This window comes from Myodes glareolus, chromosome 21 (assembly GCF_982192425.1).
Source record: "Myodes glareolus chromosome 21, mMyoGla1.1, whole genome shotgun sequence".
NCBI classification, from domain to species: domain Eukaryota; kingdom Metazoa; phylum Chordata; class Mammalia; order Rodentia; family Cricetidae; genus Myodes; species Myodes glareolus.
In genome coordinates, this window is record NC_142046.1 from 6,665,809 (window position 1) to 6,685,007 (window position 19,199).

Below are 19,199 nucleotides of genomic sequence, written 5' to 3' on the forward strand. Positions count from 1 at the left end.
CACTATGACAAAGCTGTGTAGTAAGCAGCCGAGTCGACTGAGCCTGCTTCACCTCCTGCGTGTTTGAGGAAGCATGTGGCAAAAGAGGATTGTGGATTTGCTTTCTGAAGGAGAGGTACTCTGTATCTAAAAGGATGCTGCATAGCTTTTGTGGGGACTGTTCTCCCTTTAAAACAACCATTTCCAAAGGATGAGATTGTGGGAGCCCTAACTTCCCAATATGAGGATTCATTAGTGCTGCTCTGATCATTCTAGAGAAGGTTTTCATAAGACATTCACTTTGTACAGGACGTATCAGCCTGGCTGCCAGAAGCAGGAAAGGCAGCAGATATAAAATTTTATGATTTCAATGCCCCAGTAGCAGCCAGGAGGACTTAATGAAATCGCCAAGATTTACAATCTGAAACAGCTATTGTACAGACAGATATGGTTAAGGGAGTTGTGCCCTCTGACCTTTCAACCCTTTGATCCTGTCACAGCAGGTAGCCTGAAGCCCCCTCCTGGGCATCTTCCCTCTCTTCCACACTGCTCACTGTTGATCCTTGAAGTGCAGAAGCCCTCCCCTGCACAGGTGACTCATGTGCTGATGGCCAGAAGTTGCTGTTAATGGAACTGGCTCTGAAGTGGGGAAAGAGGAGTGGGCAGACAGGGTCCAGTTGTGCTGAAATGATGTCCTGTGGTCACTGCTCAGCAATGGGTAATTCTGTCATTTCTAGAAACCATCCTTAAAAGTGGAATTCTGCCCTTTTCCAGTTTATATTTTCAAGTTGGAGAAGAAGGGTTCAAAAAACCCAGAAAAAAAACCCCACAATAACCCACCTTTTAAAACTCAATTATAAATCTAAAAAAAGAAAGAAAAAAGAAAGGAAGGAAAGAAAAAAAAATCAACTCTTAAATCCTAAATGTATCTCGTAGAACTTCCCCCAAAACCATGTGCAGCAAATTTATACCAACGAAAATCAAAACAATTTTTGGAAACCTAAAATTGACTGTTTTCAGTTCCATGAAATTTCATTTAAAAAACCCCATATGCCAAAATGTCCAAATTCTCTTATTTTTAAAAAATTGGGATGACTTCCAAAAATCATAGCATCCCCCCCCTTCCCTCTCTCTTTCTCTCCCTCCCCCCCATCCTCCCTTAAAAAGCTAGGGATGGGTAGTTCTTATATATACTTATCAAGCTTTATAATTTAACCCAAATGGTCAGCACAGTGAAGAGGACCCTTCCCATTATAGTGGCTGAACAATGGGGTTTGGCATGGCTGAAGAAGTGTCCATGAGCCCCAGCCTGGACTTCTTAGTTTCTTTCAGGTACTGGTTTATAAAGCAAAGCATTTTAGCAGGACATACTCTGTGGGGTATTGGTGACTTCTAAAAAGACTAATGACACCACTGACGACATTTAAGGCCTTAAGCTAATGCTCGGTTTCTACACAAACACTGGGTGATGACCTCAAGCTTTTCTTGCCAAGGCTTATGGTTAGTTATCATATAGTCAAAGGGAGTACCTTTCCATAGCCTAAATCTTCCTATTCAACTTCAATCTTGAGCTCAACTGCGAACCAAACAATAAGGAAAAAGAGGTTTACTGACTCCAGTTTTTATTTTTCTTTCTTTTTTTTCCTTTTCCTTTTTTTTTTTCCTTAGTGCAATTAACAGAGAAAGCTATTAGCAAGAAGTAAGTGAGATGCAGTTATTCATCACAGCTGGGTCACTTTGTACAACTATTAAAAATACTCAATAATAATATCTGCCACTGAGTGAGAGCTTGCTCATGTGCATGACACTTAATGGTCACCCTTTGGGTAGGTGCCTGCATTTAGCTGATAGGGATCTGGAGGTATACAAAGCTTCTACTGTGACTTGCCTCACTTACAGAGACAAAAGTTGGAGCTGGGATTCAACTACTGCTCCAAAAGACACAGTCCATCATGTTATTCTCAACAAAAGCAAAACACAAATCAAATAACACACAGTAATTTGTGTAGAAAATGCCAGATTTCAGCTTTCTTACACATTGTCCTGGCCCATTTAAATGCCTTCCGAATCAATTATTTTAGGTCATTAAGAGGAAGTTTAATTTGGTTGACAAACACCCCTACTGTGGTGACCTCACATATCAACAGTAAATGCCTGATGGTCACAAATTCGTACCATGAGCTACTGAGCATGGTGTTAAACAAAGCCACATGTGCCCAGATCCCAGGTGGGATTTGCATAGGCCAAGGGAACCTCTCTTCAATCATCACTGCCACTGAAACATTCCCATCAGGCTACACCCCAGTCACTTCCAAAGAGTTTATGAAAAGAAGTCCCCAGGTCCACGGGGCTGACCTCAGTTAAAGGTGACTCTAACTGAATGACAATTTAGGAAAGTGAATCACTGTATATATAAAAAGGGGAGTAAAGATTGTCTTGTGTAGATGAGTTCCTTAATTCTTTAAAGAATTTCTATATCACAGCCATGAAATACTAGTAGTTACTTCCATTTCTTTTGCAACTATCATGTGATGGACATGGGAATCAACGTGGGTATAAGAATGTACACATTTCCTTACTTACTCCTCATTAAAAATGTCTGTGAAGTGAGAAGCCTACTCATACAAGGGATAAATGTGAGCCTTAAAGAGTCACCTTAACACAGCCAGGATCTCTTTTAAGGTGGTGATCAGGAGGTTGAAGTATTATGCACATTAGTAGATTCAAACCTCACTTATTATTTGTTTTCAAGAGGCATCTTAAGAGGCCAGGATTAAGAGCATTTTGCACACAGGGGACAGACCGTGAAATGACTCATACCTTGTTAATCTGATTCCTATTTTAAACAAGAACATGGTTAAAAGGAATCTTGTCCGAGGGGAAAAGAAAGCTGAACTCAGGGCCTGCAGGGCTCTTTCCACTCTGTTACAGGGTTCCTGCAGCCCACGTCTTATCTTCATCTGACAAGAATTTGACTCATTTAAGCAACTCTTGGTAAGGGTTTATTAATTCAGAGTTTCCTCTGAAGTCAGTTTTAACATTGCTGAAAGGGCCTTATCTATAATAGCAGGCTGAGATGAAAATAAAATGGAAAACAAAGCATCATTACCAGTGCCTCACAACTACTCAGTTTCTCTAGTGTGGCTTGTGCTCAACCAAATTAGTCAACAAATTAGACTGAGAATGGCTGGTTTGCGGGATGCTCACCTTTTCCAGAAGTACTTGTTCCCTTTGATTATATAAAGTACTACGAAGGCTTTAAGTTGTTTTCTATGAACTGATCTCAACATATGCTAACTGGTAGAGTAAAGGCAGAATGCCACTGTAAGAAAGAGTTTCCAGGGGGAATCCCACCTACTTAAGCAGACCTCTTTTGAGGCCTTGGGTGAATAAAACCTGCATGCTTGTCTTCTGAATTCCTTATCTGATGATGTGGCTGATGGCATGTTAAGGAGAGTTGGTCAATGCTAAACCACAGTGTAATTACTTCTTTCTTTACAAAACAAATCAATCTCTAGGATTTCAATCATCTAAGCTTTGTCTCTTACATCTACACAATCCAACTAAGAACACCTGATCCAATGCAACAAGCTCTTCATGTCACAAGTCTTTGAGATGTCATTGCATTTCTACAGATGAGACAAGGAGCCTTGGAGAGATAAGGAAGTTGGTCCCATCACTCTGGAAATAGAGTTTGTGTAAGGAGGTTGCTACACTGTCACGATGAGTCCTGTGATTTCCTTTCCCAGGATACACTGAGTGAAGTACTGAGATGGAAAAGGTCAGTCTAAGTATGAGGGATGGGTCAGAGGTGCAGCTGTAGGTAGGCAGACCCATTTTTGCAGAGAATCATCTTACCTACAGCCTTGGCTCTTCCTTCTGCAATGTGGCTACTTGTCCTTTGCAGAAAGGCTGAGCCATGTGCCCAAGGCAAAGGAGATACAGTCCCCAGTGTGTGGTAACTCAAGGACAGACTTGGGAAGTTCTAGCCTTCACCTAATTCTCTCTGCCCCCTGCTCGAGTTCTCCCCATCAACCTGCAACTGCATTGATCAAATGAGATTTTTCATGCAAAGATTGCTTTCTTATTGCCCTAGCAATCAACTCCCAATGGAATTTCTTTATGATTGTGATGCTACCACAAAACACCATTGATACTGCAATAGGATTATGGCTTGGAGTTTTACCTCCATGTACATTCATTATCCTGTGAAGCAGCAGAATGCTTCAATGGTTAATAAGAGACACCCAGGTTTACTCGGTACTGAATGGTTTAAAAATAAGTTAAATAAATAAATAAATACATGTGAACAAAGGATTAAAGACTTGCTACCCCAGAAGAAACATGCAAAGGAAAAACTAGCTAAAATACTGATAACTTAAACAGCAGACACTCAGGCTTTTTGTAATGTGAAAGAACCCAAAATATCTATTATTTCCCCTGTCTACAAGAGAATCCTAGCCAGGCAGTGGTGACACATGCCTTTAATCCCAGCACTGGCAGAGGCAGGTAGATCTCAGTTAGTTCAAGTCCAGTCTGATCTACAAAGCGAGTTCCAGGACAGCCAGGACTGTTACATAGAGAAAACCTGTCTCGAAAAACCAAAACCAAAACAAACAAACAAAAGAGAATCCTATTATTTTGTGTCAAAGCCCAAGAGTGAACCAAGACCTCCACTGCAGACAAAGACAACGTGGCCTCCCCATTCCAGAGACTAAGATGAGCTCAGAGCTGACAGTTTCTATTCTCAGAATGCTACCTTGGTGTAATTGCAGGAAGAACTAGGCTCCTAGGGCCCCACTGCCAAGCCATCCTAGAGAAACAACAATGGAAACAGAGAAGATTCCAGGAGCCTGACTATTTGCCCTGAGTACCCATCATATGCCTCTTGTGGTAGCTAGTAAGGGAAGCTGGCCAGGAAGATACATCTTGGTCTTGGATTTCATGTTCTTTATTCCCATTGTCTAGGACTATCACTGAGGACACCATCTAAATTTATAACATGTTCCCTATTCTCATTGTCTGGGACTATCACCGAGTACAGCATCTTAATTTATAACTTTAAACCAGGTGAAGAATGGATATCTGATGCATAAAAGCATTTGAAGACAGAGAGGAACTGAGACATGGTAGTTCATGCCTATGATTCCAGCATTTGAGAGGCTGTGGCAGGGAAGACTGCTTCAAAATAGTCAAATAAAATAAAAAACAAAATGCCAACAATAACAGCCAGAGAGGAGAGGACAACACTGTGTGAGAGTGGTGTACAAATCCTCCAAGCAAGGCATCACTGCAAAAATCTCCGCTGTGGCCTAGTAGTAAAGGAAACCATTCAGAAGCATGGGTTGGGGACGCTAACACATCTAAATTTTATATACAGGGTTTTGGTATGTAATTTCCTTAAGAATTACCTTGATCTTTACAAATATCAATTTACTTTATTAACAGTATGAAGCAGTTTCCAAGCATTTTATATGGAAGGACTGTTTCTAATGGCCTACAAGGAGAAAGCCTGACCATGTCCCTTTCCTATTTACACTCTTCAATGGCTCTCTGTTGCCCTATAAAGTTCAGGCTCTTTAATGCAGCTTACAAGGCCCTGGCTGGCTGGCCTCCCCCTTCAGGCTCCTGGCCGACATGGAACTCCTCGTGGTGCCTGGGAAATCGTGTTCTCCATTTCTAGGTTCTGCTGATGCTGTTCCCTGGGCTCCTGGCTTTCTTAGTCCTGATCTATTGGTTGGGCTTCAGCTTATGTGTCTCTTTATCTTAGAAATGTGGCCTTCAGCCCTCTAGGCCAGGACTAGTGCCTCTTACCACAGTCGATGTCAACCCAAATTCACCTTTTTACTTCTGCCTGTCTGCATCTGCTACAGGCAAACCTCCAAGAAGGTAGAGACCAGGCATGGCTACTATGAGATAAGGAACCTAGAGCATAAAATCCTCTCAACACCTGACTGTGGAAAGGGCTGTGTACCATGTCCCTGCCACAGGCCAGACAATGAGACAAGCTGAACACCTATAGGACTCAGCATGCTCTGTTAGATGAAGACATTAAGACCCAGAGAGACCAAGTATGACAACTGCCACATTCCCTGGAAGTTCAAGAAATCCAGCACTTACATAGAGCCATAATACACTGGCAGAACTCCTCAAGGAAAAACCAAAACCAAAGCCAAATACAAGGGTGTGATCAGGCAGGGGTCTGAAGGACATTGAATATTCCCAACCCTGGAAAAGCACAAACTGAGGGACACCAGGCAGGTACAAGCCAATTTTGCTAAGCCTGTTTCTCTGGGGAAACCTAAGAGTTCCCATATCATTGTTTCAAAGCCACCAGCTTAGCAATATAAGTGACTTTAAGGCACTGAATAAAGAGAATCAGCCATAACTACTGATTCTATGGATCAGTAGTTTTATGTACTGGGCACTGTACTGTCTCATCAGACCCTCCCAAGGATTGAATACAGGTGACTCAGCACTTAATCTCAGTTTGTGGTGAGAAAACAAGAGCCTCATCAGTTGGTATCCTCACCCAAGATCACCTGAGTAAAAAGTAGGAAGCCAGACCCCAGTCAGTACCCACATTGTAAAAATCCCACCTCTGTATACATACAGCAGGGTCTCAATTACAGGTTAGTCTAAGCCTCTCTTCAGAAACACGTCATCCTTATCACCTTTTGCTCCACCTTCCTGACCATTCTACCATCAATAGTGTGACATAGAACACCTTCTAGACGCACCTCCTCCCCATGCCACTCTAAGGTTTGCACAGGCCATTGTTTTGAAGCATGTGAGGAAACTCTTCATTTACAAGTAGAAGTACCATCTACACATGACCTGGCACCTGCTACCAGATATGGCACAGAAGGGGGACTGAATAAATGTGTCTTGAACTAAATTGAGATCAGTTGAATGAAAGGAAATAGTCAGCATGTAATCTGGCCATGTTTTGTGATTTTCTAGCTGCCAACTAACATGATCATTCTCTCCAAGAAGCAGTTATGCTTATGCCAATACCCTCGGCTATTCTGTTCACTTGCCACTAGCCTCCAATTGCTTAAAGGAGAGAAAGAACATCAAGAGGCAGAAGGAAGGAGAGGACATAAGAACAGCTACAAACTTGTCACTTTGGAAGAAAAGTGGACTCTTTATAGTGACAAGGTTACCATTTAGCAAACAGCAAAAGCATCTTGCTCTATCTTGAAGACTAGAAGTAGGTCTTCCCTCAAAATAACCTTCCTTCCAATGAGACTACTAGCTTATAATTTATGTTTCTTTTTGTGCACAAATTTGAGTGTCATAAAAATGGTTAAAAAGTCTTTCTATGGTAGCTTTTTCTAAACTTTTATGAACATCTGCCACATTCACTCGAAGTTTAAAAAATCCTGGCACATATGCAAAGGCATAATAAGGTGCCTATAGCTTTCAAGAAAAAAATAACAAGCCAGTCAAAAATAAGCCTTTTGCTGAATTGCCAGTAAGAAAACTAGTGTAGTGAGGAGCTGGGCCTCCCCAGCCCCTTCCCTTAGAGAGCTTCTCAGCTGCTGGTACACACTCCTCACTAGGTATTGAAGAACTACAGGAAAATCTCAGGACACGGCTGCAGCACTGAAGGCCATATCAGAGTCACATGAACCCAGCAAGCAAACACAAGCAGGCCCTAAGCCTGAACTGAAGTTCAGGAGACCTAGTGAAAAAAATTCCAGGATTTGGTGGTGGGGGAAGGGGACAATGCCCACAAAAAACATTGTTGATGTTGTTGTTGTTCAGAAAACTACCTGGAGGCTGAAACAATTTACATATTTTTTTTGTATTGACCACACCAAGAGTTCAGTACAGCAGGTTCACTGCTTCTGAACCTTCTTACCCAAAACCCTTGAAAGGCTGGACAGACAGACTTGCACCTGCTCGCTGAAGTGCTTCAAATTTCAGCATATGCTGCATTACATGCTTTACTAGAGAAAAGGATTGTTCTGTATTACTTAAAGTCAAATAAGGTAAAAAAAAATGTTTTTAAACCTCTTTTGAGTGTATGGACACATCTGCTCAATCATTTTCCACTTTATCCCTCTGAGATGGGATCTCTTACACAACAAAGAGGCTGGAGACCAGCAAGACCCCATGACCTCCAAGTCTCTTTGCCCAATAGTGCTGGGGTTATAGGTAGCAGTGGCCTGCTACTGCTTCTGAACCTTCTCACCCAAAACTCTTGAAAGACTGGATAAACAGCAACTTATAAGAGATGATGGCACCGAGTGACTTCCAAACAGTGATGCCTGTTGGAGGGCTTTAAAATGTGCTCAGTTACAGCTCTTCAAGCACTAAGTTTGTCCTTTTTTGGAATCTGTGGCGCAAATAATATCATCCACTTGGTATCCTGCTACAGAAGTTATGGACACCAAAGATGATGCTGTCTTTGCTTGGATGGGATTCATACTCCAGAGGAAGTACTGTAGGACATGCAAACTGCTATTATTTAGAGTAAGAGATTCCACAAATGAAAGATAAACAAGAACAGAACACTTCATGGAAGAGCCAGAGAAGGGCTGGGGATGTATAGGATCTATTTAGTTTAAGCACTGGCTCATATATGTTCTTACAGTGATGGGGGCAGAAGGCTTGACAGCAGTGGAGAAGCCATGGTGAGTTCAGGGGCAGTGTAGAATGAGAATGGAAGGTGTTCTGTAGTGACAACACCTGGCAACCCACATCAGGATGGGACTATGGACTGAACCCTGTTCTCATTTTTGTACCTATTAAGACTGAGCACAATGCTTGGAACATACAAGGCCCACATTTTGCTATCAAATCAGTGAATTGGGCTTTGTAAGAATCTAAGAAAGCCAAGGAAAAGAGCCAAGGAAGACAGTGGGAACAGAACAAGATTAGAGACGCTTTATATAAAGACTTATGAGTATTTATCGAGAATGCTTGGTGTGCCCCAACTTTGGAGCATCTGCAGGCAGTACTTCTCAAGGGACCAGGAACATCAGAAAGAAATTGGGTGTTCAGAATGTGTGTCTGCATGTACATGCCCACACTGGCATGCAAATAATACACTGTTGGGGAAAGAAATTCAGTGGATACTTGAATTTGGACCTGAAATCCACAGAGAGAGGCAGAGCAGAGCAGTGTTATAATCACAGAGCAGCATCACTGATTTGGACTCAGTGCTAAAGAAAGAGCATCAAACAAGATGGCTGGAGGGCATGAGGAGAAGGAAAGGAAGCCAAGACCAGATACTTTTGCTGAAGGTACTAGAACACAAGAAGGGTCTGGAAAAGCTTGGGATGGAACAGACTGGAAGGCAGGAGGGAACTGAAGATGCTGATAGACTCAATAGTCTTTAGTCCTTTAAACTCTAAAGCAGTTGGCATGCAAGATCCATTAGAAAGGATTTACTTTTAATTTTTTTTATATGGGAGCTTTGAATAGATCCCCATACTTAACAAAGGTAAAACACGCAAGCAATTTCTTCAGTCTGATCTAAATACATCATCTAAGATAGTCCATAAACTGTATGTGCTTAGGGCTGGGTGATGACAGGGAGGGACTGTTAACAGAATGTAGGAGCCACATGGTCGTCCTGTCAAATTAGAAATTTGAGCAGATTTCTGTGGTCTATTTTGATCAAGATTCTCAATGTCAAACAAACAGGTTTTTTGATAACCAACTCATTTCATTTTCGTAAGCACAATAGCAGAGTGTGCAACAGTTAGTGGCGAAGCAGGTGGTCCTCGTCGACGTGCAGTGAAAGGAGCAGAAAAGAAGTAGCACTCCCTGTAAGATATACTAAGCACATGGCAGTCGGGGCTGGAGACTTCCTCTCAGAGTCCACACTGTGCCACATGGGCAAGCTGACCAGCTCCACCCAGCTCTGGGCAGTGCAAATGTCTGTTCTTTCCCAAGGAAGAAAAGGGAGGTCAAGTCTACAAACTAAGGGTCATGAACAAAAGCATAGAAAGTCCACCAAAAGTGATGCTGTCTGATTGGTACAGCCACATTGAAAGCAATCTGGCAGCAGACCCACAGCTTTGACCAAGCATTTCTGCTCTAGGGATTCTGCACTAGGGAAATAATACAGATAAAAAATGCAGATAAAGTCTTATGCATAAAGATGTTTGTTGAAGTGCTATTTATAATAGTGGAAAAAAAAATCCAGCAACTGAAGTGCTCAATGGTATGAGAGTGGAAGTTGTAGGAATGACGGAACAAATGGAAAACTGCTGTTACTGAGGGTAGATAAAAAGGCAGAAATTCTCACACCATAGCTCTCATAGGTAAAGTTATAACATTATATGCAATACACATCTACAAGATAAAGACTAAATGGAAAAACAGTAAAATGTTAAAAGCAGTTCATTCTAGAATAATGGCAATGTGGGTAATTTTAATTTTCATAACTTCTATAAACCATTTGTATCACATCTCCTACCATGAAAATGTAACACCATTACAGTGATTCAGAATAAATGTCCTTATGAAAAACAAAGCCTTTCTGTTCCATTATCCAAACCCAAATGGGGCCATTCTCCCTACCATTTTAACCTCATTCATTCACTCACGGAAAACCCACTATCACCAACCACAGTGAAAAAAGCCCAGAAGGCAGAGTCCTTTGGAACGGTCTGGGTTGATGGATGGAGTCTGTGAATTGAGAAAGACTGGGGATGCACATGAGTAGCTGCCTCAACCACTCCTATGTACAGAGCCACACATTCTGAGATCCCATTTTTCTGCTACACAAAGCTAAACCGAAGTCTACATTAGGGAGCAGGGAGAACAGGGCCCACTTACCTCCATTAGACTGAAATGGACTCCTATGAGGTAGGGCATGGGAGCACTGCGAAGAGAAACAGACACACAGCTGCTTTAATGTCTGTTGCTTCCGACGGAAAATTACAGATGGCTCACTATTTAGAGAAAAGCTGTTTTAATAAACGTATGCACAGTTACATTTCCTTTCACAACAAAAATCTTAATGTGACATTTTGTTTCCAAGCCTAGAAACGTCAAAGAATGTAGGCAACCCTGGGAACAGCATGGCTAGCAGGAAGAGCATCAACCTTGGTGTCAGCTACCAACTCCAAACAGTAGCTAAGTGGCTTACTGGCCTCAGTCACCTTATCTTTATAAAGGATTCTTGGCTCAATCCTAACTACTGTTAAGAGATGAAGATAAACACAAACAGTACAGAGGTACTGATACTAATTAAACTCAACTATCATAATGGAAAAAAATGAAGGTTGACTAGAGAGCACAATAGCTTTTGAAGAATCACCCCTTACTGGCTATGTTCCACAATGAAGACATATATCCTGATGTTTGGAGTGTTCAGCAAGCTTCTGCATGCTATGGCACACACACAAGGTTAGGCTACTAGACAATAGAGACGTCCACTATCTGCTTCCTTTGCAAAGAAAGTAAGTTCAGAGGTTCTAAAATATGGGCATTCTGTAGTAGCTGGTCCTCCCTTCTTTTTCAGGAGAGTGTGTGTATACATAATTCATTTATGATGTTTTCCTCTGGTAATAAATGTGATAATAAATGGTTATATGCAGTCACTTTTCCAACCCACATAATAAACCCCATTTTACAAAGAAGAAAATTGACGAAAAGAGGCTAGACCACTTATCTAATGACATACAGCCAAGCAAGCAGTAAGCCCAAGCTGACCAGTTTGGTCCCAGATTGCTAAACACACCTTGTCTTTCGTAGGAGTAAAAGAGGAAGGGCAGGAAGCAGGGAGGACAGAAATGATTAGCAACTTTCCTGGCTATCTTCCCATGTATATCATATACCCTGTAACACCAAAAAGGACTAGTTTTCAATGAAATTAGAGACAAGACACTTGGCTTGGACTGGGATGTGGGAGTAACAGTGGAGGAAGAAGGATCTACACAGTGGGTGTAGACCTGGGGAAACAATGAGGCAGGGGCTGACTGCAAACCAGGAGCTCATGCTGCAGCTGGAAATAGGTGGGGAGGCAACTAAGACTCTTAGATATTAGATGCAAGCTTAAAAATCGCTCAAACATTCAAAAAAGAAGAAAGATTGCATTTCCCTCATTACAGTTCAACAAATAAAATTCTTCAAGCAAAATCATCCTTTGGAATACAAAATGTCCTCCTTACTATAGCAGTCACATATCTCAGAAGTCTGGAAGATAGACTTGAACATTAGCTGCACATCCTGAGAAGAATTCTTCTAGAAGGTTTTGTATTTGATAATAGCCAAAGAAAGAATTGTACAAACAAACTAAACTGGAGAGAAACAGAGTTGTCTTTTCTTCTATTATCTTCTTCTGTCCATTTTCCCCTCTTCAAGATACCTGCAGGGCACATGAAGTTTCTCTTTGCTTTGAGAGGCCAAGAAATTCCCTGCGATATTTTTGCCCTAAACTGTAAGCAATTAGCTTAGCCGCCAGCCCCACAGATGCTTCAGCTTCCCAGTGTGCCTGGCTCTGCTGCCTGAGTTTTCTCCAGTGTACACCAAAATGAATGTGTTTCTAATTAAGTAGCTTCAGAAACACGACAACTTCAATGTCAAAAATACAAAGTCTGAACCTCGGCAGGAAGTCTTAAGACTGCAAATGTCTCATCTAGTGGAACCTTGCCTAATGTAATGAAAGGAAGCAGGAAGAGCGCAAAATTCCAGAAAGAAAAAAAATGGCCACTCATTAATATGCCCAGAGCCTGACACAGGCAGAGAAGCACAATATTTAACTAAATCTTATTGACGTCCCAGGTCAATGTTTCAAATAGAATTTCAGAACCAAAATTCCAAAAAGTGAATTAGAAGACAGAAGAGTCAAACAACTGTGATAAAAAGGTAAAAATAATCCCAACAGCCAAAGCCTCTGGTGTAATTTAACCACAGACTGTTCTCTAAAGAGAAAACGTTCTCTAGAAATGGAAATGTGTAGGTTTTAATGCCATGCTACTTCAGTGTACATGAGAGTCTGACAAGAGATGGGGGAAACCTTATGAAAGTGATTTAGAGATGCCAGAAGGGACAGAGTAGGTTTCCCTCTTTGACACTGCTAGGTAGGCTTTGAGTAATTATGGGTGTATTCTAGAAAAGCAGCTTCATAGCCAATAACTGTTAGGCCTGCATAGTCTGTATTTAGACAACATTTAAAACACACGCACTCTGTGCAAGCAGTTCTGTGCTTTGCAGGAAAGCGAATCTGGACAAATAGCTTCATCTATTTTTTGCTTATTATCATTTGCTTCCAACACCTCAAATGCTTCCCAGAATCTACATTTTTTTTTGCATTACAAATATGTTATTACAAATTCTAAGTGGGGGTGGGGGAAGGAAGAAAAAGGAAGCCACCTCCTTAACATCTCAATGTGGCAAGTACATAAGTCGGTGATTCTAGGTGTGTTCTGCAGGTAAATTCCATTCTCTATATAACTCTTACATTGCAACTACTCATACATTTTCTTGGACACCCTTTTCTTTGCCTGTTTACTATGAGTGGCAACTTTGGGAGGGAACCCATCTAACTGCCCTGGTATGGAATCTGACCTGGGACAGACAGCACAGCTCATCTAGGCACATTCTTCCTCCCAGAACAGGCACGCACATAGACTGTAGACCTATTCTTGGTTCTGCTACCCCATTCATTATTACTGTGCTTTCACAATTTATTTAATTCTTTCCCCCCAGAAAACTAGAGCCCTCTTAATTATGTTCCCCCTGAGGTGAGCTGTTACTAATTGGAAATGTGGCAGGTAAAATAAAGGAACACTGGTTGGTCAAACACCTAACACACAGATCCCCAGACAATGGAGGAGTGGCTGGGGAGGAAAACCCACCACAGGTGAGCACATCTGCCTAGATATTAGGAAGGAATACAGACAGGGACAGCACAGGGATTTGGGAAGCCCACTGTTCCTTATAAACCCCACAAACTACTCAGCCAGCTTCACTGTTTTCAGGCGACACACCCACCTTTGTTCTCAGAGGTACAATGCCTTCATACCCAACGCTCTTCTCAGGCAAAAGGGAGCCCATGAGACTGCCCTCAATTTGTTATTTTTAAAAGGCAAGGAAAGACCTCAAAGAGGCCTCACTCACTCAAGCTTCCCATTTCTTTCTTGTTTTCAGTGAAACAATGGTGTAGGAGGTCCTTCTGTATTTCTGTTGCTTTTATTGGTTAAATAAAGAAGCTGCCTTGGTCTTTAGATAGGGCAAAACTTAGATAGATGGGGAGACAGAACTGAATTCGGGGAGGAAGAAAGCAGGGTCAGAGAGAGCTGCCATGGAGCCAGCCGCCAGGTCAGACATGCTGAATCTTTCCCAGTAAGCCACAACATAGTGGTGAAATACAGATTAATACATTCAGTCTGAGGATTCCTAGAGACAGGAGCTCAGCCTTTTGGTCTGAGGATTTTGTAGAGGCAAGAGAAATCGCCTATATTGTTTTGGAAGTCTCTTGGACAACCCTACAACTTCTGCAGCTAAAGCTCAAGAATCACTGTGGAGGCGTTACTATTGCTCTGAAGAGTCACCATGACCACAGCAACTCTAATAAAGGGTTCACATGAGCAGAGTGAAGCGCCCAGTCCCCCATTTCCAATAAGAATCATGTGAACAACCAGAAGACCCATAGGAGAGGTGAGTGTGTTCCAGACCGGCAGGCGGACTCCCCGGAAACGGAGCACAGACACCCTGCAACTCCCTAAACTCTCTGGGTATTCAGCAGGGGCTTCTCTCCCCAGCTACTGCCTCTCTCTTCCTATCCCATCCCACCTTGCACACAGGCGCCCCTTCCCTTCATGGGGGACATAGGATCCCCTAACTCAGCCTGCTTTGGAGCTGAGGATCTGGGGAAAAAGTGGGGAGTGTAAGGGTGCAGGAGTTCCTTTGTTTCACTGAGCCTGCACTCTGAGAGCCCACCCTTCTATCTGAGAGGTTCCTGGCCAGCAAGTAGGCCTGACCCTGTACCATAAGACCCATTGGAGAGGTGAGTATGTTCCAAACCGGCAGGCAGACTCCCCGGAAACGGAGCACAGACACCCTGCAACCACCTAAACTCTCTGGGAATTCAGCAGGGGCTTCTCTCCCTGGCTACTGCCTCTCTCTTCCTATCCCATCCCAACTGGCACGCAGGCACCCCTTCCCTTCATGGGGGACATAGGATCCCCTAACTCAGCCTGCTTTGGAGCTGAGGATCTGGGGAAAAAGTGGGGAGTGCAAGTGAACAGGAGTTCCTTTGTTTCACTGAGCCTGCACTCTGCAAGCCTGCCCTTTTGTCTGCGAGGTTCCTGGCCAGCTAGTGGCCCTGATCCTGTACCAGAAGATCTATTAGAAAACATTTGAAGGAAGAGATGGGCAGGCACTAATGCAAGGATTCTTCCAACAATCTGAAAAACAACATGATAACACCAGAACCCATCGAACATACAAAAGGAAGACTTGAACACCTTAATCCAGAAGAAGTAGAAAAAATTGACATTATGAAAGCGATAGAGTTCCTTAAACAGGATGTGAAAAACTCCCTTAAAGAAATGAATGAGAAGAATAACAAAAAGTTTGAAGAAAAGAATAAATCCATAAAAGATACCCTAGGAAACCAAGGAAAATCAATCAAACAGATAATGGAAACAGTTCAAGAATTGAAAACTGAAATGGAGGCAATGATGAAAACACAAACCGAGGGCTGGCTGGATATGGAAAATCTAGGTAAACGAACAGAGATGACAGAGACAAGCATAAGCAACAGAATACAAAAGATAAAAGAAAGAATCTCAGATGCTGAAGATACCATAGAGAAAATAAACGCACTGATCAAAAAAAACCCAGCAAATCCAACAAATTCTCTTCACAAAACATCCAGGAAATCTGGGATACAATAAAAAGACCAAACCTAAGAATAATAGGGGTGGAAGAAGGAGAAGAATTACAGTTCAGTTCAAAGACCCAGAAAATATATTCAACAAAATTATAGAAGAAAACTTTCCCAACCTAAAGAATGATATGCCTATGAAGGTTCAAGAAGCATACAGAACACCGAATAGACTGGATCAAAGAAAAACATCCCCTCGCCATATAATAATCAAAACACAAAACATACAGTATAAAGACAGAATATTAAGAGCTGCAAAGGAAAAAGGTCAAGTAACTTATAAAGGTAAACCTGTCAGACTCACACCTGACTTCTCTATGGAAACCATGAAAGCCAGAAGGTCCTGGATAGAGGTACTGCAGAAACTAAGAGACCATGGATGCAAGCCCAGGCTACTATACCCAGCCAAGCTATCATTCATTATCAACGGAGAAATCAAAATATTCCAGGATAAAAACAAATTTAAACAATTCGTAGCCACAAATCCAGCCTTACAGAAAATACTAGAAGAAAAATCGCAACCCAAGGAATATAACATTGCCAACACTGCCTACAATAACTCAGACATCTAGTGACCCTTCACAAGCACAACTCAAAAAAGGGAAACACACAAATTCTACTACACAAAAAATAAATAAATAACTGGAGTCAACAACCACTGGTCATTAATATCACTTAATATTAATGGACTCAATTCACCTATAAAAAGGCAGAGGCTAAGAGATTGGATACGAAAACAGGATCCAACATTCTTCTGTTTACAAGAAACACACCTAAACCACAAAGACAGACATCTACTCAGAGTAACGGGTTGGGAAAAGGTTTTTCAATCAAACAGATCTAAGAAACAAGCGGGTGTGGCCATACTAATTTCTAACAAAATTGACTTCAAACTAAAATCAATCAGAAGGGATGGAGATGGACATTTTATACTCATAATAGGAACAATTCATCAGGATGAAGTCTCAATCCTGAATATCTATGCCCCTAATATAAAAGCACCCACTTATGTAAAAGAAACATTACTAGAACTCAAGGCAGACATCAAACCACACACACTAATAGTAGGAGACTTCAACACTCCACTCTCACCAATGGACAGGTCAATCAGACAGAAACCTAACAGAGAAATAAGAGAATTAATGGAGATAATGAATCAAATGGATTTAACAGACATCTATACAACATTCCACCCAAATAGAAAAGAATATATTTTCTTCTCAGCGTCTCATGGAACCTTCTCGAAAATTGACCACATACTCGGTAACAAAGCAAACTTCCACAGATACAAAAAAAAATATTAACAACTACCTGTGTCTTATCGGATCACTATGGAATAAAGTTAGAATTTAACAATAACTCTACCTCCAGAAAGCCGACAAACTCATGGAAGCTGAACAGTCAACTACTGAACCACTCCTGGGTCAGGGAAGAAATAAAGAAAGAAATTAAAGTCTTCCTTGAATTCAACGAAAATAAAGACACAACATACCCAAACCTATGGGACTCTATGAAAGCAGTGCTAAGAGGAAAGATCATAGCTCAAAGTGCCCAAATTAAAAAAATGGAGAAAGCTCACATTAGAGACTTAACAGCACAGCTGAAAGCCCTAGAAAGAAAAGAAGCAGACTCACCCAGGAGGAGTAGAAGACTGGAAATAATCAAACTGGGGGCTGAAATCAACAAAATAGAAACAGAGAAAACAATCCAAAGAATCAATGAAACAAAGAGTTGGTTCTTTGAGAAAGTCAACAAGATTAACAAAACTTTATCCAAACTAATCAAAAGGGAGAGAGAGAACATGCAAATTAACAAGATCAGAAATGAAAAGGGGGACATAACAACAGACACTGAGGAAATTCAGAGAATCATTAGGTCTTACTACAAAAGTTTATAAGCAGCAAAGTTGGAAAATGTAAAAGAAATGGACTTGTTTTTAGATAAGTATCATTTACCAAAGTTAAATCAAGACGAGGTGAACAATTTAAATAGACCTATAAGTCATGAGAAAATAAAAGCTGTCATAAAAAACCTCCCAACCAAAAAAAGCCCAGGACCTGATGGTTTCAATGTAGAATTCTACCAGAACTTCCAGGAAGAGCTAATACCTACACTCCTTAATGTGTTTCACATAATAGAATCAGAAGAGTCATTGCCAAACTTTTTATTTTAATAAATCTACAGTCACCCTGATTCCAAAACCACACAAAGACCCAACCAAGAAAGAGAATTACAGACCAATCTCACTCATGAACATCGATGCAAAAATTCTCAATAAACAAACGCTTTTGTAGTATGTTTGGGCATCTCTAGGGTATATTCCCAAGAGTGGAACTGCTGGGTCCTGAGGGAGGTTGACTCCCAGTTTCCTGAGAAACCGCCACACTGATTTCCAAAGTGGCTGCACAAGTTTGCATTCCCACCAACAATGGATGAGTGTTCCCCTCATTCCACATCCCCTCCAGCATAGGCTATCATTGGTGTTTTTAACTTTAGCTATTCTGACAGGTGTAAGATGGTATCTCAAAGTGGTTTTGATTTGCATTTCCCTGATCGCTAAGGAGGTTGAGCATGACCTTAAGTGTCTTCTGGCCATTCGAAGTTCATCTGTTGTGAATTCTCTGTTCAGATCAGTACCCCATTTTTTAATTGGGTTAATTAGAGTTTTAGTGCCTAGTTTCTTGAGTTCTTTGTATATTCTGGAGATCAGACCTTTGTCTGATGAGGGGTTGGTGAAGATCTTCTCCCAGTCAGAAGGCAGCCTTTTTGTCTTACTGACAGTGTCCTTTGCTTTACAGAAGCTTCTCAGTTTCAGTAGATCCCATTTATTCATTGTTTCTCTTATTGTCTGTGCTGCTGGGGTCCTACTTAGGAAGAGGACTCCTGTGCCTATATCTTGTAGACTACTTCCCACTTTCTCTTCTATCAGGTTCAGAGTGGACGGATTAATGTTGATGTCTTTAATCCATTTGGACTTGATTTTTGTGCATGGTGATAGATATGGATCTACTTTCATTTTTTTACAGGTTGACATCCAGTTATGCCAGCACCATTTGTTAAAGATGCTTTCCTTCTTCCATTGTATACCTTTAGCTCCCTTGTCAAAAATTAGGTGCTCATAGGTTTGTGGGTTAATATCCGGGTCTTCTATTCGATTCCAAAGGTCGATTTCTCTGTTCTTATGCCAATACCAAGCTGTTTTCAATACTGTAGCTCTATAATAGAGTTTGAAGTCAGGGATGGTAATGCCTCCTGAAGTTCCTTTATTGTATAAGATTGTTTTGGCTATCCTGGGTTTTTTGTTTTGCCATATAAACTTGATTATTGTTCTCTCAAGGTCTGTGAAGAAGTTTGATGGGATTTT

The 19,199-nt window shown here is 41.4% G+C and overlaps 1 protein-coding gene across 24 annotated transcripts in view; it reads right to left on the minus strand.

Annotated features, from left to right (window-relative positions):
• Dennd1a (DENN domain containing 1A) overlaps positions 1–19,199 on the minus strand; it is a 507,493-nt gene that overhangs the window by 179,728 nt on the left and 308,566 nt on the right. For all 24 annotated transcript variants that reach the window (XM_085681265.2, XM_048429136.3, XM_085681269.2 and 21 more), the window contains one exon: positions 10,777–10,822. In XM_085681265.2, the coding sequence (XP_085537391.1) occupies positions 10,777–10,822 (46 nt within the window). The remainder of the gene's footprint in view (positions 1–10,776; positions 10,823–19,199) is intronic.